This window comes from Scyliorhinus torazame, chromosome 11 (assembly GCF_047496885.1).
Source record: "Scyliorhinus torazame isolate Kashiwa2021f chromosome 11, sScyTor2.1, whole genome shotgun sequence".
Classification (NCBI taxonomy): domain Eukaryota; kingdom Metazoa; phylum Chordata; class Chondrichthyes; order Carcharhiniformes; family Scyliorhinidae; genus Scyliorhinus; species Scyliorhinus torazame.
Genome location: NC_092717.1, coordinates 99,864,040 through 99,887,071, shown reverse-complemented (window position 1 = coordinate 99,887,071; position 23,032 = coordinate 99,864,040). Strand labels below are relative to the sequence as shown.

The 23,032-nt window shown below is 51.2% G+C and overlaps 1 protein-coding gene across 2 annotated transcripts in view; it reads left to right on the top strand.

The window, feature by feature from the left end:
• crispld1b (cysteine-rich secretory protein LCCL domain containing 1b) overlaps window positions 1-23,032 on the top strand; it is a 92,476-nt gene that overhangs the window by 18,865 nt on the left and 50,579 nt on the right. For both annotated transcript variants that reach the window (XM_072467532.1, XM_072467531.1), the window contains exons 3-6: window positions 10,581-10,699; window positions 11,020-11,152; window positions 12,765-12,880; window positions 14,683-14,783. In XM_072467532.1, coding sequence (XP_072323633.1) covers window positions 10,581-10,699; window positions 11,020-11,152; window positions 12,765-12,880; window positions 14,683-14,783 — 469 coding nt within the window. The remainder of the gene's footprint in view (window positions 1-10,580; window positions 10,700-11,019; window positions 11,153-12,764; window positions 12,881-14,682; window positions 14,784-23,032) is intronic.

Here is a 23,032-nt window from a genome sequence, read left to right as displayed (position 1 = left end):
AGGAACAAGAGCAGGCCACTCTGCTCCTCGAGTCTGCTCCACCATTCAATAAAGTCGTGGCTGATCTGATTGTAACATGAATCCCACATTCCCAAACCCAACTCCATATCCCCCCCAACCCCAGCAACTTTTTACTGCTTTGTTAATCAATAATCCTTTAAAAATTTTCAAAGGCTCTGCTTCCATTACCTTTTGAGGAAGATAGTTCCAAAGAATCACTACTCTCTGAGAGAAAAGAATTACCTTCCACTTTCCTAAATGGGCGCCCTCTTGTTTTTAAACAGTAACCCCTAGTTGTAGATTCCCTGAGAGGAAACATCCTTTCCGCCTTTACCCTGTCAGGATCTTATATATTTTAATCAGGTTGCCTCATACTCTTCAAAGTTTTAGTGGCTACAAGCCTAGTCTGTCTAACCTTTCCTGATAAGATAATCCTCCCATTCCAAGTATTGGTCGAGCAAACCTTCTCTGAACTGCTTCCAATGCATTTACATCCTTCCTTAAATGGGGTGATCAATACTACACTTTACTCCAGATATGGTCCCACTAGTGCTCTGAAGCATAACCTCCCTATGTTTATATTCTTTTCTCCTCACAATAAATGATGCCATTCTATTTGTTTTCCCAATTACTTGCTGTAGCTATATACCATGCTTTTGCAATTCACACGCTAGGACGTCCAGACCCTTCTGCATCACCAGAGCTCTGCAGTCATCATTTGATAATATACTTTTTGATCCTTCCTGCCAAAATGGATAATTTCACATTTGCCCGCTCACTTAACCTAGTTTTGACCATTTTCTAGCCTACTTATGTCTTCATCACAACTTACTTTCCTACCTATCTTTGTATCATCAGGAAATTTGGCAGTCATTCCTTCAATCTCTTCATCCAAGTTATTGAAATAAATTGTGAAAAGTTGAGGCTCCATCACTGATCCCAGTGCCATACCTCTTACATCTTGCCAACCAGAAAATGATACATTTATGGCTACGGTTTCCTGTTAGCTCGCCAGTTTTCTACCCATGTGAATGTATTACTCCCATATCACCTTTTAGTTTCCATAATAACCTTTTATGTGGTGTTCATGGTTCTGCCATCTTACCCCAAGGCAAACGTATTGCTAGCTGAGGCTATATAATTGAGGCTACAACCACTTAAGTGCTTCATTAATACATGTCTTTTATTGAAGCAAATTATAGATTATACTTTATAAATGAGGTTATAGATTAGTAAGTAAAACTAATCATAACATGTTAATAATGAGGTAAAGATACAATTTTTAATTGCACCTTATCAGTAAATCTTGGATCATCAAACAAATATTAATGGAAAATTATGCTGTCAAATCCATTAGATTTATCTATTAGATCTAATAGATTAGGTTTAATCTATTAGATTTTGAAGTATTCCCTGTCTTGGCCTGGGGGAATTCAACAAAGAACTCAATCCCTTTGTGTCCAAAGATGGTTGACTGCTGACTGACTATTGGTGTATTTTTAAAGAAAACATTTTAGCAGAATTTTAAAACTACTTTGATTATGTATTGTGTTTCTAAAATATATCGGGCGGGATTCTCTGATCCCGTGCCGGGTCGGAGAAACGCCGGAGGGTGGGGGTGCGTGAATCTCGCGATGGCGCTCCGACACTGGGCCGCCGATTCTGCGGCGACCGGAGAATTGGCGCCGGTGCGGTCGGCACAGTGCCGGTCGGCCCCTGACGATTCTCCGAGCTCGACGGGCCGAATGCCTGCTGAGATTGGCCGAGATCGCCGGTGTCGTTCGTGTGTGGGCCTACTCAGCGGGACGTCGCCGTTCAATCTGTGGGGGCCGTCCTGGTGGGGGAGGGGTTTCCGACTCCGGTGGGCGTCTCCACATTGGCCAGGCCCGTGATCAGGGCCAACCGATCGGTGGGCGGGCTAATTGCGGGGGGGCCTATGTTCCTCCGCGCCGAGCCCCTGTAGGGCTCCGCCATGTTGCCTGGGGGCCAGCGCGGAGACAGCAACCCACGCGCATGCGCAGGTCCGCGCCGGCTGTGGTGCACATGCGTGGACCTGCGCCGGCCGTGCTGCCGCCCGTATAAGCAGCTGGAGCTGCGTGAGGTGCTCCAATGCCATGCTGGCCCCCTGTGCGGCGCAAGATCCCTGTTCCTAGGGGCCAGATGATGCCGTCGTAAAACACTCTGGCGTTTCCGACGGCGACAACACTTAGCCCCAGGATCAGAGAATCCCACCCATCATTCTTAATCTGAGGTTTCCATTTATAATGTCTTAGACTTTGGAAATGGAGGTGGCTTCCCAATTTATCAAGTCTGGTGGTCATCTTATTTACTAAGAGAGAGAGAGAGAAAATTCAAAGTAGCAGCCCTGTGAAGCTGCCATTTTTCTTGTGCTAAAGTAGAAATTAACGTTTTTATTAATTTAATTCCGCATCAAATGTGTGAGTTCTTTAATAGTGGCTCACCCATCAAATGTATGAGTTCTTTAACAGTGGCACCTTATCAAAAACCTTCTGGAAATCTACATTGTGTTAATATGCTGTTTCCCCTTTATCCACAGCACTTTACTTCTTGAATGAACTCAAATAAATTGGTTAAACATAATTTCCTTCTCACAAAACCATGTTGAATTTACCTGATTATACTGAATTTATCTAAATGCCCTGCTATAACATCTTTAACAATGGGGTAAAATTTCCAGTTCCGCCCACTGTGGAAATCGTTATATGTGAGATGGACAATTTAATTGGCGATTGAAAGGTCCGTCGACCTCGAGCCGGAATTTCTTGTCCCAGGGCAGGGGAAATTGAAAATCCTGCAATAGCTTCTGGCATTTCCTCTATGAGGATGTGAAGTTAACTGGCCTGTAGTTTCCTGCTTTCTGTGTCCCTTTTTGAATAAAGGAATTACGTTCGCTATTTTACAATCCAATAGAACATTCCCCAAATCTAGGGACGTTTGGGGAATTAAAACCAATGCATGAACTATCTCACGAGCCACTTCTATTAAGACCCTAGGATTAAGTTTATCAGGACCCAGAGACTTGTCAGCCCACAGCTCCAACAATTTGCTCAGTACCATTTCCCTGGTGATATAAATTTCTTGAGTTCCTCCTCTTCCATTTTCAGATTTATAGCTATTTCTCAGATGTTATGTGTATCCTCGATATGATGACTGATGCAAAATAACTGTTTGATTCATCTGCCATCTCCTTTTCCATTAATTCCCCACTCACTTTCTATACAACCAATGCTCACTTCGTTAACTCTTTTTTTTTCTTTTCAAAATACCTATAGAAACTCTTACTATCTGCTTTTATATTTTTAGCTATCATACTGTAATTTTTCTCTCCTTACGTCATTCTCTGCTGTTTTTCATATTCTGACCTGCCACATGTTCTTGTGCAATTATATGCTTTTACTTTAAGTGTGATGCTAATTTTAACTATTTTGGTTAACCACGGATAGTGGGGAAACTTTCTTTCTCAATGGAATGTATATGGCCTGTATAGTCTGAAATATCCCTTTAAATATCTGCCACTGCATTTCTATTGATCTATCCCTTAGCCTAATTTGCCAGTCCATTTTAGTTAGCTTGGCTTTAATGCCCTCCATATTGCATCTATTTAAGTTTAAAATGCTAGTCTTAGACCAACTCTTCCCTTCCCTGAAATTTAATGTAAAATTCAATCATATTATGATCGCTGTTACTCACTTTGATGTCGCTAGTTAACCCTGGGCGCGATCTTTCCAAAAGGGAACAAAGTCCCCGAGTGAGCACACTTAGTTGCGTGTTTCCCGGCACTCGCAGTGCCAAGAAACCCAAGGTTATTCAACGCGACTTGCTTTGAATAAGGACCTCAACAGGGAACATGCAGCTGAGGCCACACATAGCCCTGTTTTTTACAATGGGGAGCTCCATCAACCAGGACTCCCCATTGTAGCGAGAGATCAGGACACATTTTTAAATGGCGTACTGATCTCTGAGGCACTGAAAAGAATCCCTGACCTCCACCCCCCAAGCCCGAATGCAACATGAGACTCCCCTGCAACCCCGGCCCGATCGCGCACAAAATGCCAGCTTGGTACCTTGGCAGTGCCAACCTGACAGTGCCCCTGCCAACTGGCAGTGCCACCTGGGCAATGTGGCAGTGCCAGGCTTGCACCCAGGTGGCACTGCCAGGGTGGCATGCTGGAAGTGCCAGGGTGCCAGGCTGGCATGCCAGGTACCCAGGTGACACCAGCAGTGCCAGGAGAGCACCCTGCCCAAAGAGCTTGCAACTGGGGGCCTCCAATCCCCTTGGAGATCCCTACGAGTGCCGTTCTGTCTGGTCCCCACTTGTGAGGACCAGTACCAAATGATGCTTGCCCGAGGCAAAGAGATTGAATCCCAAAGCCTCGGGTACTTTGGGAATCTGCATAATAGAGTAAGGCTTACTGCCTCGCTCTAATATGTAGATTTGCTAAAAAGTGATCCCTCAAGATTGCGTTGAAACCCGCGAGGTGTTGCGAGCCGGGTAGATCCTGGGAAGGGGGTCTCCCGGTTTTCAACAGCCACACTGTGCTGCGGCGGAATGCTTTTCCTGCGCAGCTTGGCCGGAGGATCGCACCCCTTATCTCGTTGCACAATACCAGGTCTAGTATAGCCTACTCTCTGGTTGGCAGCAGTAGGTGCTGTTCCACGAAAATATCTTGAAAACATTATGATCAGTGCTACCTAGGGGTACCTTCACTACGAGAATATTAATCATATCCCATTGCACAATATTAGGTCTAGTATGGCCTGCCTTCTTATTGGCTCCAGAACTGGCTCCAGAATGTGCTGTTCTAAGAAACGATCCTGAAAACATTCTATGAACTTCTCATCTAGGCTACCTTTGCCCATCTTTTATTTTGATCCATATGTAGTTTAAAGTCCCCCCTGGTTATGCCGTACCTTTCCGATGAGCGACTATTATTTCTTCCTTTATACTCCATGCTACCATATAGGCACTGTTAGAGGTTCTATCTATCACTCCAAAAGTACTTCTTGCCTTTAACATTTCACTCCTTTACCCAAACCACTTCAACATCCTGGTTTCCTCAACTTGGGTCATCCCTCTCTATTATGCTAATTCACCATTAATTAACAGAGCCACCATTCAACTTTTCCTAGATTCCTGTCCTTCCTAAATGGCATGTGTTCTTCAATACTCAAAGCCCAATCTATGTCATCCTGGGGTTATGTCTGTAATAGCTATCAGGGGCGAAATTCTCCCCCAACGGCGCGATGTCCGCCGACTGGCGCCCAAAACGGCGCCAATCAGACTGGCATCGCGCCGCCCCAAAGGTGCGGAATGCTCCGCATCTTTGGGGGCCGAGCCCTGACATTGAGGGGCTAGGCTGACGCCGGAGGGATTTCCGCCCCGCCAGCTGGCGGAAACGGCCTTTGTTGCCCCGCCAGCTGGCGCGGAAATGACATCCCCGGGCGGCGCATGCGCGGGAGTGTCAGCGGCCGCAGACAGTTTCCCGTGCATGCGCAGTGGGGAGAGTCTCTTCCACCTCCGCCATGGTGGAGACCGTGGTGGAGGCGGAAGGGAAAGGGTGCCCCCACGGCACAGGCCCGCCCGCGGATCGGTGGGCCCCGATCGCGGGCCAGGCCACCGTGGGGGCACCCCCCGGGGTCAGATCGGCCCGCGCCCCCCCCAGGATCCCGGAGCCCGCCCGCGCCGCCTTGTCCCGCCGGTAAATACCTACTTTAATTTACGCCGGCGGGACAGGCAATTTCTCGGCGGGACTTCGGCCCAACTGGGCCGGAGAATCGAGCGGAGGGGGCCCGCGAACCGGCGCGGCGCGATTCCCGCCCCCGCCCAATCTCCGGTACCTGAGACTTCGGCAACCGGCGGGGCGGGATTCACGGCGGCCAATGGCCATTCTCCGACCCGCTGGGGGGTCGGAGAATGACGCCCTAGATCATACTTATTTATTTCAATTTGAGCTATCAGTTCATCTGTTTTGTTTCAAATGCTACATGGATTCAGATACATGGATGCTGATTTAATAATGATAATAATAATCGCTTATTGTCACAAGTAGGCTTCAATTAAGTTACTGCGAAAAGCCCCTAGTCGCCACATTCCGCCGCTTGTTCGGGGAGGCCGGTACGGGAATTGAACCCGCGCTGCTGGCATTGTTCTGCATTACAAGCCAGCTGTTTAGCCCACTGTGCTAAACCAGGTTTGTGCTCTTAATCCTGTCATGTCACAGTTTGTTTATCATTTCCTATATTAGTGCCTTGTCTCTACTGTTTGATTTACAACATCTTCCCAAATTTGACCCCCTTGCCCCCACTACTTAATTTAAAATCCTCATTACTTCCCTAGTTTTGTGGCTCACTATAACATTGCTTCTAGCACAGTTCAGGTGTAAACCATCCCAACGGTGCAGTCCACACTTTCCCCAATACTGGTGCCAGTGCTCCACGAATCAGAACCCAATTCTCCTACACCAGTCTTTGAGCCACACATTAATTTCTCTAATCTTATTTGTCCTATGCCAATTTGCATGTGAAGTTCTGCTTCTTAGTTTGGTACCTAGCTCCTCATACTGACTATGCAGAACCTCTTTCCTTATCCCTCCTCTGTTGTTCGTAAATACATGGACCATAATGACTTGATCCTCCATCCCCACCCCATTCCAAGTTCCTCTCCAGCTCTGACCAGATATCCTGAACCCTGGCACTGGGCAGGCAGAACATCCGTCTGGACTCTTGCTCTTTCCTGCAGAGAACAGTGTAATTTTCCCCTCACAATACTCTCCCCTACTACCACTACCTTTTTGCTGTCCCACTTGAATGGCTCCCTGTACCATGATGCCATGGCCAGTCAGTTCATTCACCCTGTAACCCCCACTCTCATTCAGACAAGCTGAAATACCCTCAAACATGTCCGAAAATTGCAAAGGCTGCACACCTGCCCTCCTGGGTCCCCTTACCTTCCGAGCTCACCTTGTCCTTGGACAGGCCTGTTTGCAAACCTCTGAAATTAGTCCTCTTCCAAATAAATACTTTTACAATTACTCCCTGACCTTTTCCACTTTATAATACAAAGATCACTGTTCTCTAAATGTTCCCTTGTTGACATTTGATCCACCTCATTCCCTTAAATGAGATCTAGCATGTCTCCTCCTGAATTAGACCAGAAACATACCGAACAAGAAAATTCTCTTGAATGCACCTAAGTAATTGTTTTCACTCTCAATCCTTTGCACTATTACAATCCTCGTATGCATTAGGATACTTATTCTTCCATCTTTTGGTAATTTCTTGGAAAATTTCCCCACCCTCCTCTTTCCCGAGACAAATCTGCATAAAGCAGTGTTTTTTAAACTTTTTTTTCCTGGGACCAACTTTTGCCAGCTGGCCAATCTTCGCGACCCATACTGGCCGACCTTCACGGCACGCTCCACGTTCACTTACCTTTAATGCGAAAGGGGAGCCTGCTTGGTCCTCACAATCTCACTCCAATCAGGCTCACAGGAAGAGAGGGAAATGCACATATCAGGTGCAAACTTCAGCCAGTTCCTTTGTGCCGTCCTCATCTTTGTGAGAACAGAAAATTCAATCTCACACATGTATGTCATAGAGAGGGGAATAGCAACACAATGCTTGTTTTACTCTGCTCTGGATACTCCTGGGAGATGCTACTCCAGAATGCTGACAGCCCATGGGCTTTTGCAGTTTTTGTTCCATGCTATCACAGGCAAGGAACAGCAGCGTTGTTTTTTCATTTGGAGTCAGCTGTAAGTTAATAACTGACTCTGGGGTCTCAACCGCAAAAGACATTTTTCACCTACCACTTCTCTTTCAAAATCTGAAACTTCTCTCATTTGCCAGTACTTCGCTGCATAGTGCACACATGGGTTTTGTATCCTTATTTGTATTAAAACAATTGGCAAAACGATACCTCAAGAAATCATCTTTATACTGCTTTGTTCCTGAGTTAAGTTTCTTCTTTGTAGGCTCTTTACCAGAGGCCCTGGAGCTTTGTACAGTGCTAACACTAGCACTGCTCTGTTCTGCCCGGGACTCTTCTGAGTAGCTCTTTCTAGTAGATTCAGTTTGACAATCCTGTCCAGTAGGTACACTGTCTGTTTGTGACTCTGGCTACCCATCTCTTCTTGTCATAAAACAATTCATCTTCACAATCCTCTTACCTTGTTTGTCAGCAGCTAGAAAATGGAAGAAGCTCTCCTCCATGATTTGGCACCAAAAGGACGTACATGCAGGGCAGGGCGTGTGGCCTGCTCACTATTCTGGCTGGAAGACTGCACACAGCCTAATTTTCTCGCATTTTAAAGCCGGCAGTGGCTGCCATTCTCAATAAAAATGCCGGGAGCGATCGTTGGGTGCTTCTCCCATGATTAGGACCAATGTGGGAATGCCGCTACTGATCCCTCCGCACCCCTCCTTGCGACCTTCCCGTGAGTTGTGACCCGCACTTTGAAAAACCCTGGCCTATAGAATATATCCAGTCATGTAACGATGCCTTTATTGTTTCTTAAGTCTAACCAAATAGGTTCTGTCCTCGACCCCTCCAGGACATCCATTGCCTCCAGCAGTGCAATATCTTCCTTAATCAATCGTTTCTCCCTTCTCAGTTCTTTTCTTCCTTACCTTTGCTGAACACTTTGCATTCAGGAATATTTAGTAGCTTGTTCTGCCCTTTTAATGAACCATTTTCACCCTAACATCATGTTCCCATGTGCTATCTGTAACTGCATCCCACCAACCTTATTTATCACAATTTATGCATTTAGATAAGGGGGCTGGGATTCTCCAAAGTCCCGTCCAATGTTGGCACCGGCGTAAACACCGGAGTGTTTCACGCCGGCATCAATGGGCCTCTTGGCCCAGTGATTCAGTGGGCCACAGGGGGCCAGCACGGCAGCGGAGTTCTGCACGCTGCTCCGGCGCCGATACACGGCCCTGCACTGCCGGTGCGGGTCCGCGCATGCGCGTGGTGGCCGTTTCCGTGCCGGCGCCGCGCAACATGGGGTAGCGACACAGCGGGACCATGCGGAAGTAGGTAGGCCCCCTCCAGATCGCACGCGCCCACCGATCGGTAGCTCCCGATCGCAGGCCTGGCCGTCATGGAGGCCCCCCCCCCCCCCCCCCCCCGGAGTCTGATCCCCCTGCCCCACCACCAGGACGCCCACCGCGGTGCGGGTCCCAGCTCCCGCTGGGTGATACCAGGTTGTAACCACGCGGTGGAACTCGGCAGGAACTTGGCCGGTCGACCATGGAGAAATGCCGCAAACGGCCCCCGACTGGTGCCGTGTTGACCGGGCGCAACTGGCGCCAATTCTCCGGTCGCCGGAGAATGGCGTCCTGGTGTCGGGGTGGCGTGGCGTGAATTTCCAACATTACTGGCGATTCTCCGACCCAGTGTGGGCTCGGAGAATCCCAGCCAGGCACTGTAAACCTGAATTGGATCTTATTGTATTCTTCCTTAGACTGACCCCATGTGTAATATCTTACTAATTCTTACTCTAGTTCTGTCTGTCTCTTCCAATTCTTTTGTGCACCTTGTTGCTCCCTTATAATCCTACATCCTGATTGCCATCACCTTGTCAAATTAGTTTAAAACCCTCTCCCACAGCACTTGCAAAGTGAGGATATGAACACAGCCAGTACTATTGCGTCCAGTCGATACTGGTCCGATCTCCCCGAGAACAGCTTCCAAAGTCCAAGGCATCTAAAGTCCTCCCTGCTGCACTCTCTGTCCAACCATCACATATACAGAGTTCCTATTTCCATACTTGCTAGCTTGTGGCACTGGGAATAATCCGAAGAGGACCATTTGGGGCGGCACCTGGCACAGTGGTTAACACTGCTGCTTCCCAGCCCAGCGACCCAGGTTCAATTCCGACTTTGGGTGATTGTGTGGAATTTGCACGTTCTCCCTGTCTGTGTGGGTTTCCTCCAGGTGCTCCGGTTTCCTCCCACAGTTCAAAGATGCGCAGGCTAGGTGGATTGGGCTTGCTAAAATTGCTCTTCGTGTCCAGGGTTATAGGGATAGAATGGGGGTGTGGGCCTCGGTGGGATGCTCTTTCAGATGGTCGGTCCAGACTCAATGGGCCAAATGGCCTCCTTCTCCACTGTAGGGATGCTATGATTTGGATCCTGCTTACTAATCTCTTTCCTACTTCTTCAAACTCTGTCTCATCCCTCTTTCAAGCTATGTCATTGGTACGTCTATGAACTATGGCCTCTTACTGTTCTGCCTCCACATGTAGAATGTTCAACAGCTACTCGGTGACATCCTGGACCCGAGCACCTGGGAGGTACTGTGCTATCCTAGACTCCTGTCTGCAGCTGTAGAAAATCCTGTCTATTTCCTAAATATAGAATCCCCAATCTTTTGTTTTTTGCTTTCTCAAATCTTCCTCCATCCCCACCCTGCACAGCTGAGCCATCTTGGTGCTATGGACTTGGCTTATATCATCACTTTCACTTGTGAATGTTAGATTTTTAGTTGAAGTAGTTCTGCAAAATAGTCATCCAGCAATGTCTCAAACTATCTTATTTTTCTACTTTATTTGCAGACATGGGATATCGAATTGGAGAGGTCTTCAGAAGCTTGGGCTTCAGATTGCCGATGGGAACACGGGCCTGCTTACCTACTACCTTCTATCGGGCAGAATCTGGGTGCACATTGGGGCAGGTATTGTATGCAATCCCTGGCTACGATAAACTAAATTGTTTCAGAGATTGTGGGCAGGATTTTCTGGCTCTTCCCGCCAGCAGGATCTTTCGGTCCCACTGAAGGTGACCTCTTATGGCGGGTTCCCCGGCAGTGGGATAGGCGAACCACGCACAACGCGGTAGACATCAGCGAACCAGAACATCCTGCTGGTTGCGAATGGTGAGCTGTCTCCGCTGCCAGAAGACATGCCACGCGGAGTGGGGGGGTACAATGGAAAATCCATCCTGTATGTCGTTTTGTTTTTTAAAGAGCACTTTTTTCAAATTTTAAATCCACAGATATCGGCCTCCTACCTTTCATGTTCAAGCATGGTATGATGAAGTTAGAGATTATATGTATCCTTATCCTCAAGAATGTAATCCTTGGTGTCCATTTAGATGCGTTGGCCCAGTATGCACCCATTATACTCAGGTATGCTTGAGCTTAAATAAAATTTTTAACATGGTGATTGTTGTTGGTAAATTCTTTCTGAATTCTTACTGAAGCAGGCTTTTTCTGGACAAGCCAATCAATTCCACCAACCTCCTTGTCAAGATCCAGCACTAGTCTTGAAAATTCTAAATATTTGCAAAACTCCTCCAGTAACATACAACACGGTACTTCCAATAACTCTGCACCAACAAATGTAAATCAATAACACCTCACCTGGAAGTTAGATGGTTAACCTTTAAATAACCCTATTGGGGGTCCCTCGAGTAGCTGAGTGCCAAATCAGTGTTGGAATCTTTATCCACCCATTCTACATGCTTTGGGGACATGAATGATACATACATATTAGCATTCTGGCAGTCAGACTGAGCTGCACTGGAAATAGTTGGAAGTGTTTCCGCCGCTACTTGAGTTTAGGCTTCCACAGTGCAGGCACCAACAGCACAATGGAGCCCAATTCCGAGACTATTATCTTGAATAATGCACTGAAGAAGAAATAAAACATTTATGTTTTTTCTCTGGCATAGGTTTTTCAAGTTCTGTCATTACATTAATGAATTAATATTCACTTTTTTTATCCTTTGCATGGTTTCTTGCAAGCCACTGAAAATACATTCTAGACTTTTCTACAATATCTAGAACTTAAAGAAATCAATTTCTTCTAACTATGTGGCTGAGGAGCACTCATCTTTCAAGCACTAAGCAACTCTCTTTATGATTTATGTTGTAGGTGTAACATAAGCGGCTTCCTTGTGATGCATTTGACAAAGGAAGGTTCAGACGTGGAGATAACTTCAGCAAGTTTATTAAACTATTTACACTTCTATTACTCTGGTTCGACACTACTGCTAATCCTACTATAGCTACCCAGACTGACTAACCAGTTGCTGCAATCCACGTGGTGGGTGTAATATTGAATCAACCCTGTGTCTCTACTCACTGACTGTCTCCACTGGAAAGAGGCAGATCATGTGTGTGGAGTCCTTTTATATATGGGTTGGTGTAATGCCCCCCTGTGGTCGTGTCACCTCCTTGTGTATCGTGAATGTCTATTGGTCGTGTCCTATCTACTTGATCTATTGGTTGAGTGTGTGTGTGTGATGTCTTTGGTACTTCCTCTAGTGTCTCGCTAGCCTACATGCATTTACATTGATGCACATCACCACACTTTACATTGCCCAGATTTTCTAGGAATCTTCCAAGATAGCACAGCGATGCACTGGAAGCAGGGGGGAGTTCTGGCAGTCGTCTAGCCTCATTTTTCTTACCCAACGCCCACTTGGCAGAACAGCCAGAAATGGCTCCTGGACTTAGCCCGTCACAGAATGAATCGTAAAATTTGTCATTCAGTCAGGTGAAACCAAGAAGATGTAAAGCAAGTATCTTTCCTTTACAAGTACTGGACACCATCTTCTGTCTTGGAGGCATTCTGGCTATTGTTTTTACTTGACAATTGCCAATAATTGTGGGATCAAGCGATCCAGTTATTAAAGTAGACTTGATATGATTACTTCTGGTCTGCACTTCTGTTAATGCAAGGCTAATGTTGGACGCATGACAACTCTTTTTTTTCCCCCTATTGTCTTTCTTCTAGGTAGTATGGGCAACAAGTAACAAAATTGGCTGCGCCATTAATTTATGCACAAACATGAACATCTGGGGTCAGGTGTGGCAAAAAGCCATTTACTTGGTTTGCAACTATTCTCCTAAGTGAGTAAACCTGAAAAGAGTGAGTAAGAATAAATATCTGTACTGATAGTATGATTATAAGAATAATTTAAAGTTATACATCATTTTAAGGTAAGCTAATGTGTATTTGGGCTAAATACCAATTATACATTTTATATACTGGCTATAGAAGTTCCTGATCCTTAACTGTAAATTATTTTCTGAACTTTTGTACAACAGTTGTCACAATTACTCAACCAACATCGGCAGCATAATTTAAACATCAAATATATCAGGATTAATCGATAAGAGTCTGCACTGAATACCACAACCAGCAAAGAAATTTAGTCCAAAACTAGATAAAACTATTCCAAATAATTAGTGTATGCTATAAACAACTGACATCGAGGAGTGATATCGAGGCTGGAATATGTCCTCGGATTTCAGATGGAAGTTATTGGGCGGGATTCTCCCTTCTGGGGACTAAGTCCCCAGGCCCACCGGGAAACGGGCGGGAATCACTCCAGACTTTTTCCTAGAAAGTCCGGGGTGATTCTCCGTCTTCAAGGGGGCTAGCAGAGCCCTGGTGTGCGTCCCGCAACTCCGGCTGCCGGCGGGGCCCTGCAGTTATGCCCGCGCGACCGCACATGCGCGTGGCGGCCGTCTTCGTGCCGGCCCCCGCGCAACATGGCGGAGCCCGACAGTGGCCCGGCGCGGAGGAACATAGACCCCCCTCCCCCCGGAATGAGCGCGCCCGCCAATCGGTAGTCACTGATTGCGGGCCTGGCCACCGTGCAGCATCCCCCCCCCCCCGCCCCCAGGACGGCCCCCGCAGCCAGAACGCCGAGGTCCCACCGGGTGGGACCGCATGTGAACCACGCCGCCGGACACTTGGCCCGTCGAGCGCGGAGAATTGCCGCGGGGGCCGCTTTCAACTGCCCCCAACCAGCACCGCGTCGATCGCCCGACTGGCAGCACGGTAGCATTGTGGCTAGCACAATTGCTTCACAGCTCCAGGGTCCCAGGTTCGATTCCGGCTTGGGTCACTGTCTGTGCGGAGTCTGCACATCCTCCCCGTGTGTGCGTGGGTTTCCTCCGGCTGCTCCGGTTTCCTCCCACAGTCCAAAGATGTGCAGGTTAGGTGGATTGGCCATGATAAATTGCCCTTAGTGTCCAAAATTGCCCTTCGTGTTGGGTGGGGTTACTGGGTTATGGGGATTGGGTGGAGATGTTGATCTTGGGGAGGGTGCTCTTTCCAAGAGCCGGTGCAGACTCGATGGGCCGAATGGCCTCCTTCTGCACTGTAAATTCTATGAAATTCTATGATAATCTATGATAACCTATTCTCCGGTCGCCGGAGAATCGCGTGTCGGCGTAGGAGCCTATTTTGGGTAACTCTGCCCCCACGCCGAGCACGAGTATGGCGCGGAGGGTTGGAGAATCCCACCCATTGTTACTCAACTTTCATTCTGCGGGCTCTGATAATCATCTGAACCCTTCAATTACATTATTGTCTTCTAATTTCTCCTTGATGTCTATTACTTTCATTGTAACTACTTACAATACAGTTCAGGCTGATACATGTGAGTAACTGACAACCTTTATCAGCGACAATTACTCTTTTTGATTTGTTATTTGTAAAAATTGATTCATAAAACTACATCAACTCATTTTTTATATCTCCGGTCGATGATCAGGCTGACAAAAATATTTGGAGTGAAAAGCAAGCGAGGAAAAATTGATTTTCAATTGTACCTTATAATAAATAATCTATAAGAACACATTTTCTGAAAGAATATTGAGCACGTTATACAATGTAAGATTTTTCTTTGTGTATGTTTCAGGGGTAACTGGTGGGGCCATGCTCCTTATAAACATGGATCTCCCTGTTCTGCTTGTCCTCCTAGCTATGGGGGAGGCTGTAGAAATAATCTGTGTTACAAAGGTATGTGCCTTTTACCTAAGAGTTATGTAAATTTGTGAATATTGTTTGGAAGCAATGACAGACAATACCCTTTACATCGAAACTAGCAGAGTATGTAGATGTCCTAAATATTGGTGTTATTGTAAACCTGGATCCTGAAGTTGCCCGATCCCCTTGATGAATGTATATTGAACTGTTTTATTTACATTTGTGCTTGTTTGACATGGAAATGGATTGTAAAATTAAAATATCAGATGTACGGGAAAAAAATTGAGTCTTCCGGGTTTAAACACATGCACCAGGAATAGCATGAATCTCTGGCACAGTGGTTAGCACTGGGACTATGGCGCTGAGGACCCGGGTTCGAATCCCAGCCGTGGGTCACTGTCCGTGTCGAATTTGCACATTCTCCCCGTGTCTGCGTGGGTTTCACTCCCACAACCCAAAGATGTGCAGGTTAGGTGGATTGGCCACGCTAAATTGCCCCTTAATTGGGTACTCTAAATTAAAAATAAAAGGAATGGCATGAATCTGTAGAGATAATGTAGACCATTCTCCCATGCCACGCTGTACCAGAGAATCGATGTTTACGCCATTTTTCCACGCGACGCCGGTCCGATGCCGTCCTGCCATTCTCCCAACCGGCGGGAACGGCGGAATCGTGGTCTGCGGCGCGCACGTTGGAGAAACCGCGCGCGCAGAGGGCAATCGAGGCGCTTCACACAGGCCCCCGCTGTTCTCCGGCCCGGATGGGCCGAAGTCGCCGTCGCCGTTCACCGCTGCAAAACAAAATCGTCAGCCAGCACGCGGAAGAGGGAGGTAAGTATGCGGGCCCATCCCAGCAAACAAGTAAGTAGCGTCCCCAGCCAGTGATATGGGGAGGGGAGCAGGAGGGAAGGGATGGGGGGGAAGGGAGGGGGAGGAAGGGGAGGGGGGCAGGGAGGGAGGGAGTGGGGGAGGGGGGAGGACGGCGGTCTGGGACGGGCGATGACAAGGCCACCGAGGATGGGTTGTGTGAGGGAATGCACGGAAGGGGGAAATGGGGTTGGGGATGGTGGCAGTGTTGTGGTCCTGGGAAGGGGAACGGAGGACGGAGCGGGGAAATGATCCCACCATCTTGCCGGGTTGGGGGGGGGGGGCGCCCAACTAACGGTTGGCCGCGGGACGGAGAACCCCCGATGGAGTGCGGCGGCAGGAGGCTGGCGAAGACATCGTACCAAACCGGCGCCATGGGTTGAGCGGTGCGGGAAACGGATACCGTGGCGGGTGGGACGGTGCATGTCTGATTGAACAGTGTGCAGGCTGCCTGGGCACCCATTCATCCAAAGGGCCCTGACTGCAGCTTGTCAAAGCGCCCTATTAACAACCGTCCTTGCCTCTCCCTCCATACCAACCCCCCCTTCAAGTGCATGATGTTTTCGCAGCAGCCGTCGATGTTCGCCGCCGTGGCGGCAGCCATGCAGATGGCAAACTGTCGCGTGCGAGGAGGGAGGCTCATGGAGGGTGTGGCAGAGGGAGTGGCAGCGGTAGGCCCCATGCCAGGCACTGCTGCTACAGGCCTGCCCGACCAGTCCACAAGGAGGCGGAGGGTGCGGACCACCCCCACGTCGCCAGCCGGGAACAGGGCGTCGACACAGATCCTGAAGCGTCACCTGGGGATGAGGACAATCAGGTGGTCGTTCCAAGGCGGCGGAGGCGTGCCATGCATGACCGAGTGTACCGGGGCCGCATCTCGTACGAGGAAATGACGGAGGTGGCATGCAGGAGCAGACTCCGGATAAGCCGTGGGATGGTTGCACATATATGCACCAACCTGCTGGCACACCTCGAGCCACGTGGAACAGGGGGAGGACATGCCCTCCCAGTGAAGGTGAAGATGACTTTGGCCCTGAATTGTTTTGCGACCGGCTCCTTCCAGTTGCCGAGCGGGGACCTGTGCGGGATCAGTGCCGATGGCCTCTATGCAGTCGCGGGATAGTTCATCGACTTCCCGGAGGACCGCGCTCACCAGGCTGCCAGGGCATCGCAATTCGTCAAGATGGCCGGCATTCCGATGGTACAGGGTGTTGTGGATGGTGTTCATGTCAACCTGCATGCACCACCGCGGGACAGGGACGTCTTCATGAACAGGAAGGGGGCATACTCGATCAACGTACAGGTGGTGTGCGACCAGGGGATGAGGATTATACACGTTTGCGCCCAGTATCCGGGAAGCGTGCATGACACCTTTATTTTGGCACAGTCGTTCATCCCCGCAATTTTCAAGGGTCACCCACCACGGATGAGGGGCTGGTTGCTGGGCGACAGGGGTTATCTGTTGCGGCTGTGGCTAATGACGGCCATACGGAGGCCACAGACCAATGCGGAGCGCCGGTACAATGAGGCGCACGCAGCAACCAGGGGTGTCGTGAAGAGGTGCTTCGGTCTCCTCAAAATGAGGTTCAGGTGCCTGGACCGATAAGGGGGTGCCCTGCAATACGGCACTGACAGGGCCGGACGGATCGCCGTTGCATGCTGCGTTCTGCGCAACATCGCCCAACAGAGGGGCGATGTCATAGAGGAGGAGGACGCACGTGAGGCCGAAGAGGCCGCCGACGCTGATCGTGAGGAGGAGGAGGAGGGTGTGGTGGGGGAAGACGAGGGGGGGAGGGCGGCGGGACATAGACACCATCGGGGCGGTACGACGGAACCGATTGGGGCAGCGGGCACGCGATGCGCTGATCAGCGCACGGTTCGTTCACTAGGGGGAGGGCATCGTTCTTCAGGGCACTGGCACCGTTGACTGCGCGCATTGGCACCATGCAGCACCCCCCTCACACAAGTCCCGCACCAACGCCCAACCCTACCGGACACGGCACCTCCATCACGCCGCACTGCACCTGCGGCACCTCGTCACTGTCGGTAAACTGATATTTCGGTAAGATGGTGTGAACACTGCCATGCTGGATGATGACAACCCGCTCTGCGAGGAGCTGTAAGCCACAAATCGCTACTGACCGTCTGACTCATGGCCATTTCTGAACACCGTCACCTCGGTGTACCCTCTATGCTTCAGGGACACTCCATCACATGTCCATGTGGGGCCACGGGCGTTGTCGCACGGAGGACAAGGCGTGTTTGGTGTCGGGGTGGGGTCCACTCCCGGCCTCACCCTTGCGATGATCCTCGGCCAGAACCGTCAGTGGGCACCCACGCTTCCCCCCCCAACCCCCCCACACTGCCACCCCCGCTTCCCCCCCACACCGCCACCCCCGCTTCCCGCCCCTAACTCCGCCACCCCCGCTTGCCCCCTAACCCCCCCACACCGCCATGACCGCTTCCCGCCCCTAACCCCCCACACCGCCACCCTCCCTTCCCCCCTTAACCCCCCCACACCGCCACCCCCGCTTCCCGCCTAACCCCCCCACACCGCCACCCCCGCTTCTCGCCCCTAACCCCCCCACACCGCCACCCCCGCTAACCCCCCCCACACCGCCACACCTGCTTCCCGCCCCTAACCTCCCCACACCGCCACCCTCCCTTCCCCCCTAACCCCCCCCACACCGCCACCCCTGCTTCCCCCCCACACCGCCAGCCCCGCTTCCCGCCCCTAACCCCCCCACACCGCCACCCCCGCTTCCCGCCCCTAACCACCCCACACTGCCACCCCCGCTTCCCGCCCCTAACCCCCCACACCTGCTTCCCGCCCCTAACCCCCCCACACCGCCACCCCCGCTTCCCGCCCCTAACCCCCCCACACCTTCTTCCTGCCCCTAACCCCCCACACCGCCACCCCCGCTTCCCCCCCACCCCACACCCAGAGAAAGGGCAGACCCATGGAGTTTTGGAGTAGCAACATTTATTGTGACAATGCAACACACGTGCCCTAGCCCCTATAACTAATCTGTGCCTTGCACCCGTGCCAACTTACTGCGTGCCTAACCTTTTTGCCTTACGGGCCCTACCACTACGTCTCAGTGTTCCCCCAGACGGTACAGCAGGAGTGGATGCGGACTGCTGAGAGCCCTGCCCTTCGACTTGGCTTCCCGTCGGCATGCGCTTCCTGGGGCGGCCCGGCCTGGATGGGCCAGGCTGCTCGGCGGGCGTGCAGGATGGCGTGGTGACACCCTCCTCTGACGCTGCCCACTAGATGCACCAGGGACATGAAGGGGGGAGTGCATGTGCCCCGGTTCCTCCCTTGCTGTGGCTACAGGGACAGGCACTGGGACCAACTCCTCCCCCGGGGAGCCAATTGTCCCCCGGGCCTCTCTAAGGGACGGCGGTGCACGGGGAGGCACGCCCCGTTGCACCACTGACACCTGCCGCTGCCAGTCCTGGAGGCCCACTGTGGTATCGACCAGGGTCTGAATGTTGCCGGCTATGGAGCTGAGGGAGTGCGACATCCCTGTCTGGGACATCGCTCCCTCCCGCTGGGTTTGGGTGACGCCGTCCATCACATGGACAAGGCCGCCGATGCTCTCAGCGATGGCCTGCTGAGACTGGGCCAGTGCCCGGAGGCAATGTCCACGTGGCTCTGGAGCATGGCTGCCTGTGAGAGGGCAGTCCTGTCATGGGCCACGGATGACGCGTGCGCACTAAGCCCCACGCCCTGAAGAATCTGACCCATGGCCGAAGCCGTTTCCCCCATTGCCTCCATCGCGGACGGTCCCCGTGCGGTGTTGGCCTGGGTTGCAGCCATGACCGGCAACACTCCCTGCTCCTGGACGCGGAAGGACTCCTCCAGCTGCGTCTGCAGTTGCCGGAAGACAGCCATCATCCCGTCGTCTGGTCTCTGGGATGCCAATTGCATCAGGTCTGTGGGTGAGCCTGGGATGGCCAGGAAAGCGGGAGCCGTCTGGCAGCAGCTGGGTGCTGGCCTGGCCTGCCCTCCGACCGTCCAGGCCCTCGGCTTCTCCTACCTCCACCTGCTGTACGGTTTGACTGTGTGGTGCGCACCAGAATGTGCACCAGATGCCTCGCCACTAACTTGCCCAAGCCCAACCGACGTGAGTGTATCTGTGGTGTTGGGGGGTGTGGGAGATAGCAGTGCCACGGCCGTTAGGTCTTCGTCTGTCCCCAGCTCTGTCTCCTGGGTGAAGCCGTGGCCTGCTGGTGCGAGGTTCCCTGCCCCCGGGCCTCGAGTGCCGCGACGTCTTCTGTGCGTCACTGTCCGGACAAGCTGACCCTCCCCGTCCGTCAAACTTTCATATGAGTCGCTATCGTCCGTCCTGACGTCTCTGTCTGTCCTCTGTGCGTCAGGCCTCGGTGTGCCAGCCTCAGAGGATGGCTCTCCTGCCCGTTGTCGTCCCTGTCTGTCCGGTTGGACACTGCGGACGGAAGAGGTTGGTGCTGCACGTCGGCGTGGTGAACGGACGGTCCCACGGCTGTGCTCGTGTGGCCCTGGATAACACATTAAGGCAGGTCTCGTTAGTCTTACCTCGTCGTTTGTTAGAGGTTGAGGGGGTGCATAGTGAGGGCGTTGACTGTGGGGTGGTGCAGTGTCAGGCGTTGGGGTGGTGAGGGCGTGGATTGCGGGGTGGTGCAGTGTCAGGCGTTGGGGTGGTGAGGGCGTGGACTGTGGGGTGGTGCAGTGTTAGGCGGTGGGGTGTGAGGGGGGGTGAGGACAGAGATGGGATGAGGGACTGCATGCATACAGTGGATTCTCACTTGGAGCTTCGCCTCCGACCTGGCACAGCGCTCCCGCCCGGCTGGCAGCTCCCCCGGCAAGGTCCAGTGCCCTCTGCTCGTATGGGGCCAGGGGGTGCAGCTGGGGAGTTCCACCTCCGTTTCTTGCACGCTCCCGGAAATTGTGCGCTGTCTTGCCCTTGGGGGGTTGGGGGGGTGGGGGAGGAGCACATGGTTAGAAGCACATTTGCAGGATGCACGTATGAATGCAACCTTATCACATGCAGGGGACACTCCGACCCACACCATGGCACCTGCCAACGGGGGCCGGTGGGGGGGGGATCCACATGTGCCCCGGGTGCAATCAGCCCGGCCCCCTGGCCCCCCCACCCCCGGCGCCCCCTCCGCCCCTGGCACCCCCCGTCCCTGGTGCCCCCCCTGCCCCCAGCGTGCCCCCTCCCCCTAGCGTGGGCAATGGGGGGAGGCATTGCTCGGGGCGCGGCTCAGGGACCTTACCCTCGCTGCCCTCATGAGGTCGTGCAGCTTCTTCCTGCACTGTTCCCCCGTGCGGGGGATGTGCCCCGCACAGCGCTGACTGCGGCCCCCACCTCTTGCCATCCATGCCTCACGGTGCTGCTTGACTGCCGTTGTCCTCGTTGGGGGTAGAGGATGGCCCTGCGCTCCTTTGCTGCATCCAACAGTGACTCCAGGTCACTGTCCCTGAAGCGGGGTGCGGCGCGACGGGGCTCCTCCATGTCATCCCCTGGTGTTTCTGTGCGCCCTGCGCACTTATACGTGGCGCGACGTCATCGTGGCGTCGCGCGATGACGGTGCTGCTCCAGCGCTCAGCACCTCGCGGCGCCGCTGCTGGCCCCATCTCAGGCAGTGAATTGGCCGCAGCGTAGGCCCGTTCGTGCCGTCGTGGAACGCGATGGCGTTCACGACAGCGCGGGCACTTGGTCTCCATATCGGAGAATCGCCCCCAATGGATCTTCGGAGTATGAAATGCTTTGCCACAGATCATTTGTTAAGGTAAAGCCATTTGCACCTTCTTAAGGGAAATTTGGATAAATATTTGAAACAAAACGAGAAGAAAGGGCAATAGAGAGAGTGTATGACAGTGGGATTAGCTATGGATTGCTTTAATAAAGAGCCAGCATAGATACAATGGAATAAGTGGCCTTTGGAGTTATTGTTTGTATGCAGACCTGTTTTATGTGATACCTTGGGGTAGAATTAGTACATGTCTCATACATTTTTTGGGTGTAATGTAATATTAAGAGTGTGAGGAAATCCCTGCATTTCAGGATTGTTAAGGAAATGTGGGGTTGATTTTAAAGTCAAAGGACCTCAATTCTCAAACCAGTACATTCTACAACCTTTAAAAAATTGAACTAGCATTAACACCACGCAACACTAAATATACTAGCAACATCTCTCCCTCAGCCCAAGGGGGACTTAGTCAAACCGATAAATTGCTGGGAGTCTGCCATAAACATTATTATCTGTTATAATTAGGTTGGAATGAAGCTAGTGGATGTCTTGCCTGCCCCATATTAAAAATACTGGTCTTTTGGTTTACACAATGAAGTTACAAGTGTGGTGTTGGGTGCTCTGAGGTACAGATGAACCAACACGGTTACGATTGGTACAACGCAGTTTTATTCCAACTTGTGGTTTACAGATCTGTCTTGGTACTCAGCACGTGGTAGATGTGTGAGTGTCTTTTTAATCAGGTCCTGTCCTTGTCTGTGATTGGCTGTCGTGTTATGTGTGCTAATTGGTCTGTCTATCAAGATGTGTGTGTTTGAATATCATGACATCCCCCCTTTTTTACAAGATTATGTGCCTACGTGGTTATAAATATGAATGTGTCCTGAGTGCAGCTAAAGGTGTGTGTGCGTGATATTTACAGCATGTACATGTGGCGTAACTATATACATGGGGCGCTGTCAGGTGTGGCATGCTAACGAGGTTGTACCATAACAAAAGAAGAAAAACTTTGAAGTGTGGTCCGGTCAAACGAGATCTGGAACGATAAAACAGTAACATGTTACAATACAATAGTTTCTAAACTTTGACGTGTGAACAGTCTCACAAGTCCAGTCTAGTAGGTGGGCGACGAATTCGGGTTGACCGCCTCAAGGGTGGGTCGAGAACCACCGGCTGAGGTGCGAGCCTGGCCACGGACGGCGACAGAAGTGGCATGGTATATGGCAGCTCCACGAAGTCACTATCAGGAACCATTGGAGGACACGGCGTCTGTGTGTGGTTCCGTTGCGAGCGTGGAAGTAGGCGAAGGGCTCGCCGATTGCGCCTACGCACCGATCCATCCGTCATGCGTACCAGGAACGAGGTGGAGTCTTTTTCTTTTTATGTGTGTGGTGGTGCTGTCGGATGGCAGCTTGTAGCTGATGGGTCGTTGACATTGAAGAGGTACCATCAACAATATCATTCAAGGTCATGGATGTGCCAGATGTTGAAGTCGGATGAGACTGTGCATACTGGTCCTGGCCACATGCTGTGCTGGAAGGGTGATTTTGCTGAGAAGCGTTGAAGCATGTCGCTTTGGAGACAAAATTGCTGCTCGCATCAATGTCTGGTGATGGTGTGAAACTAGAACCTTGCATCTGATAGGAATATGCTATCTGGCCAGGCTGTGGTGC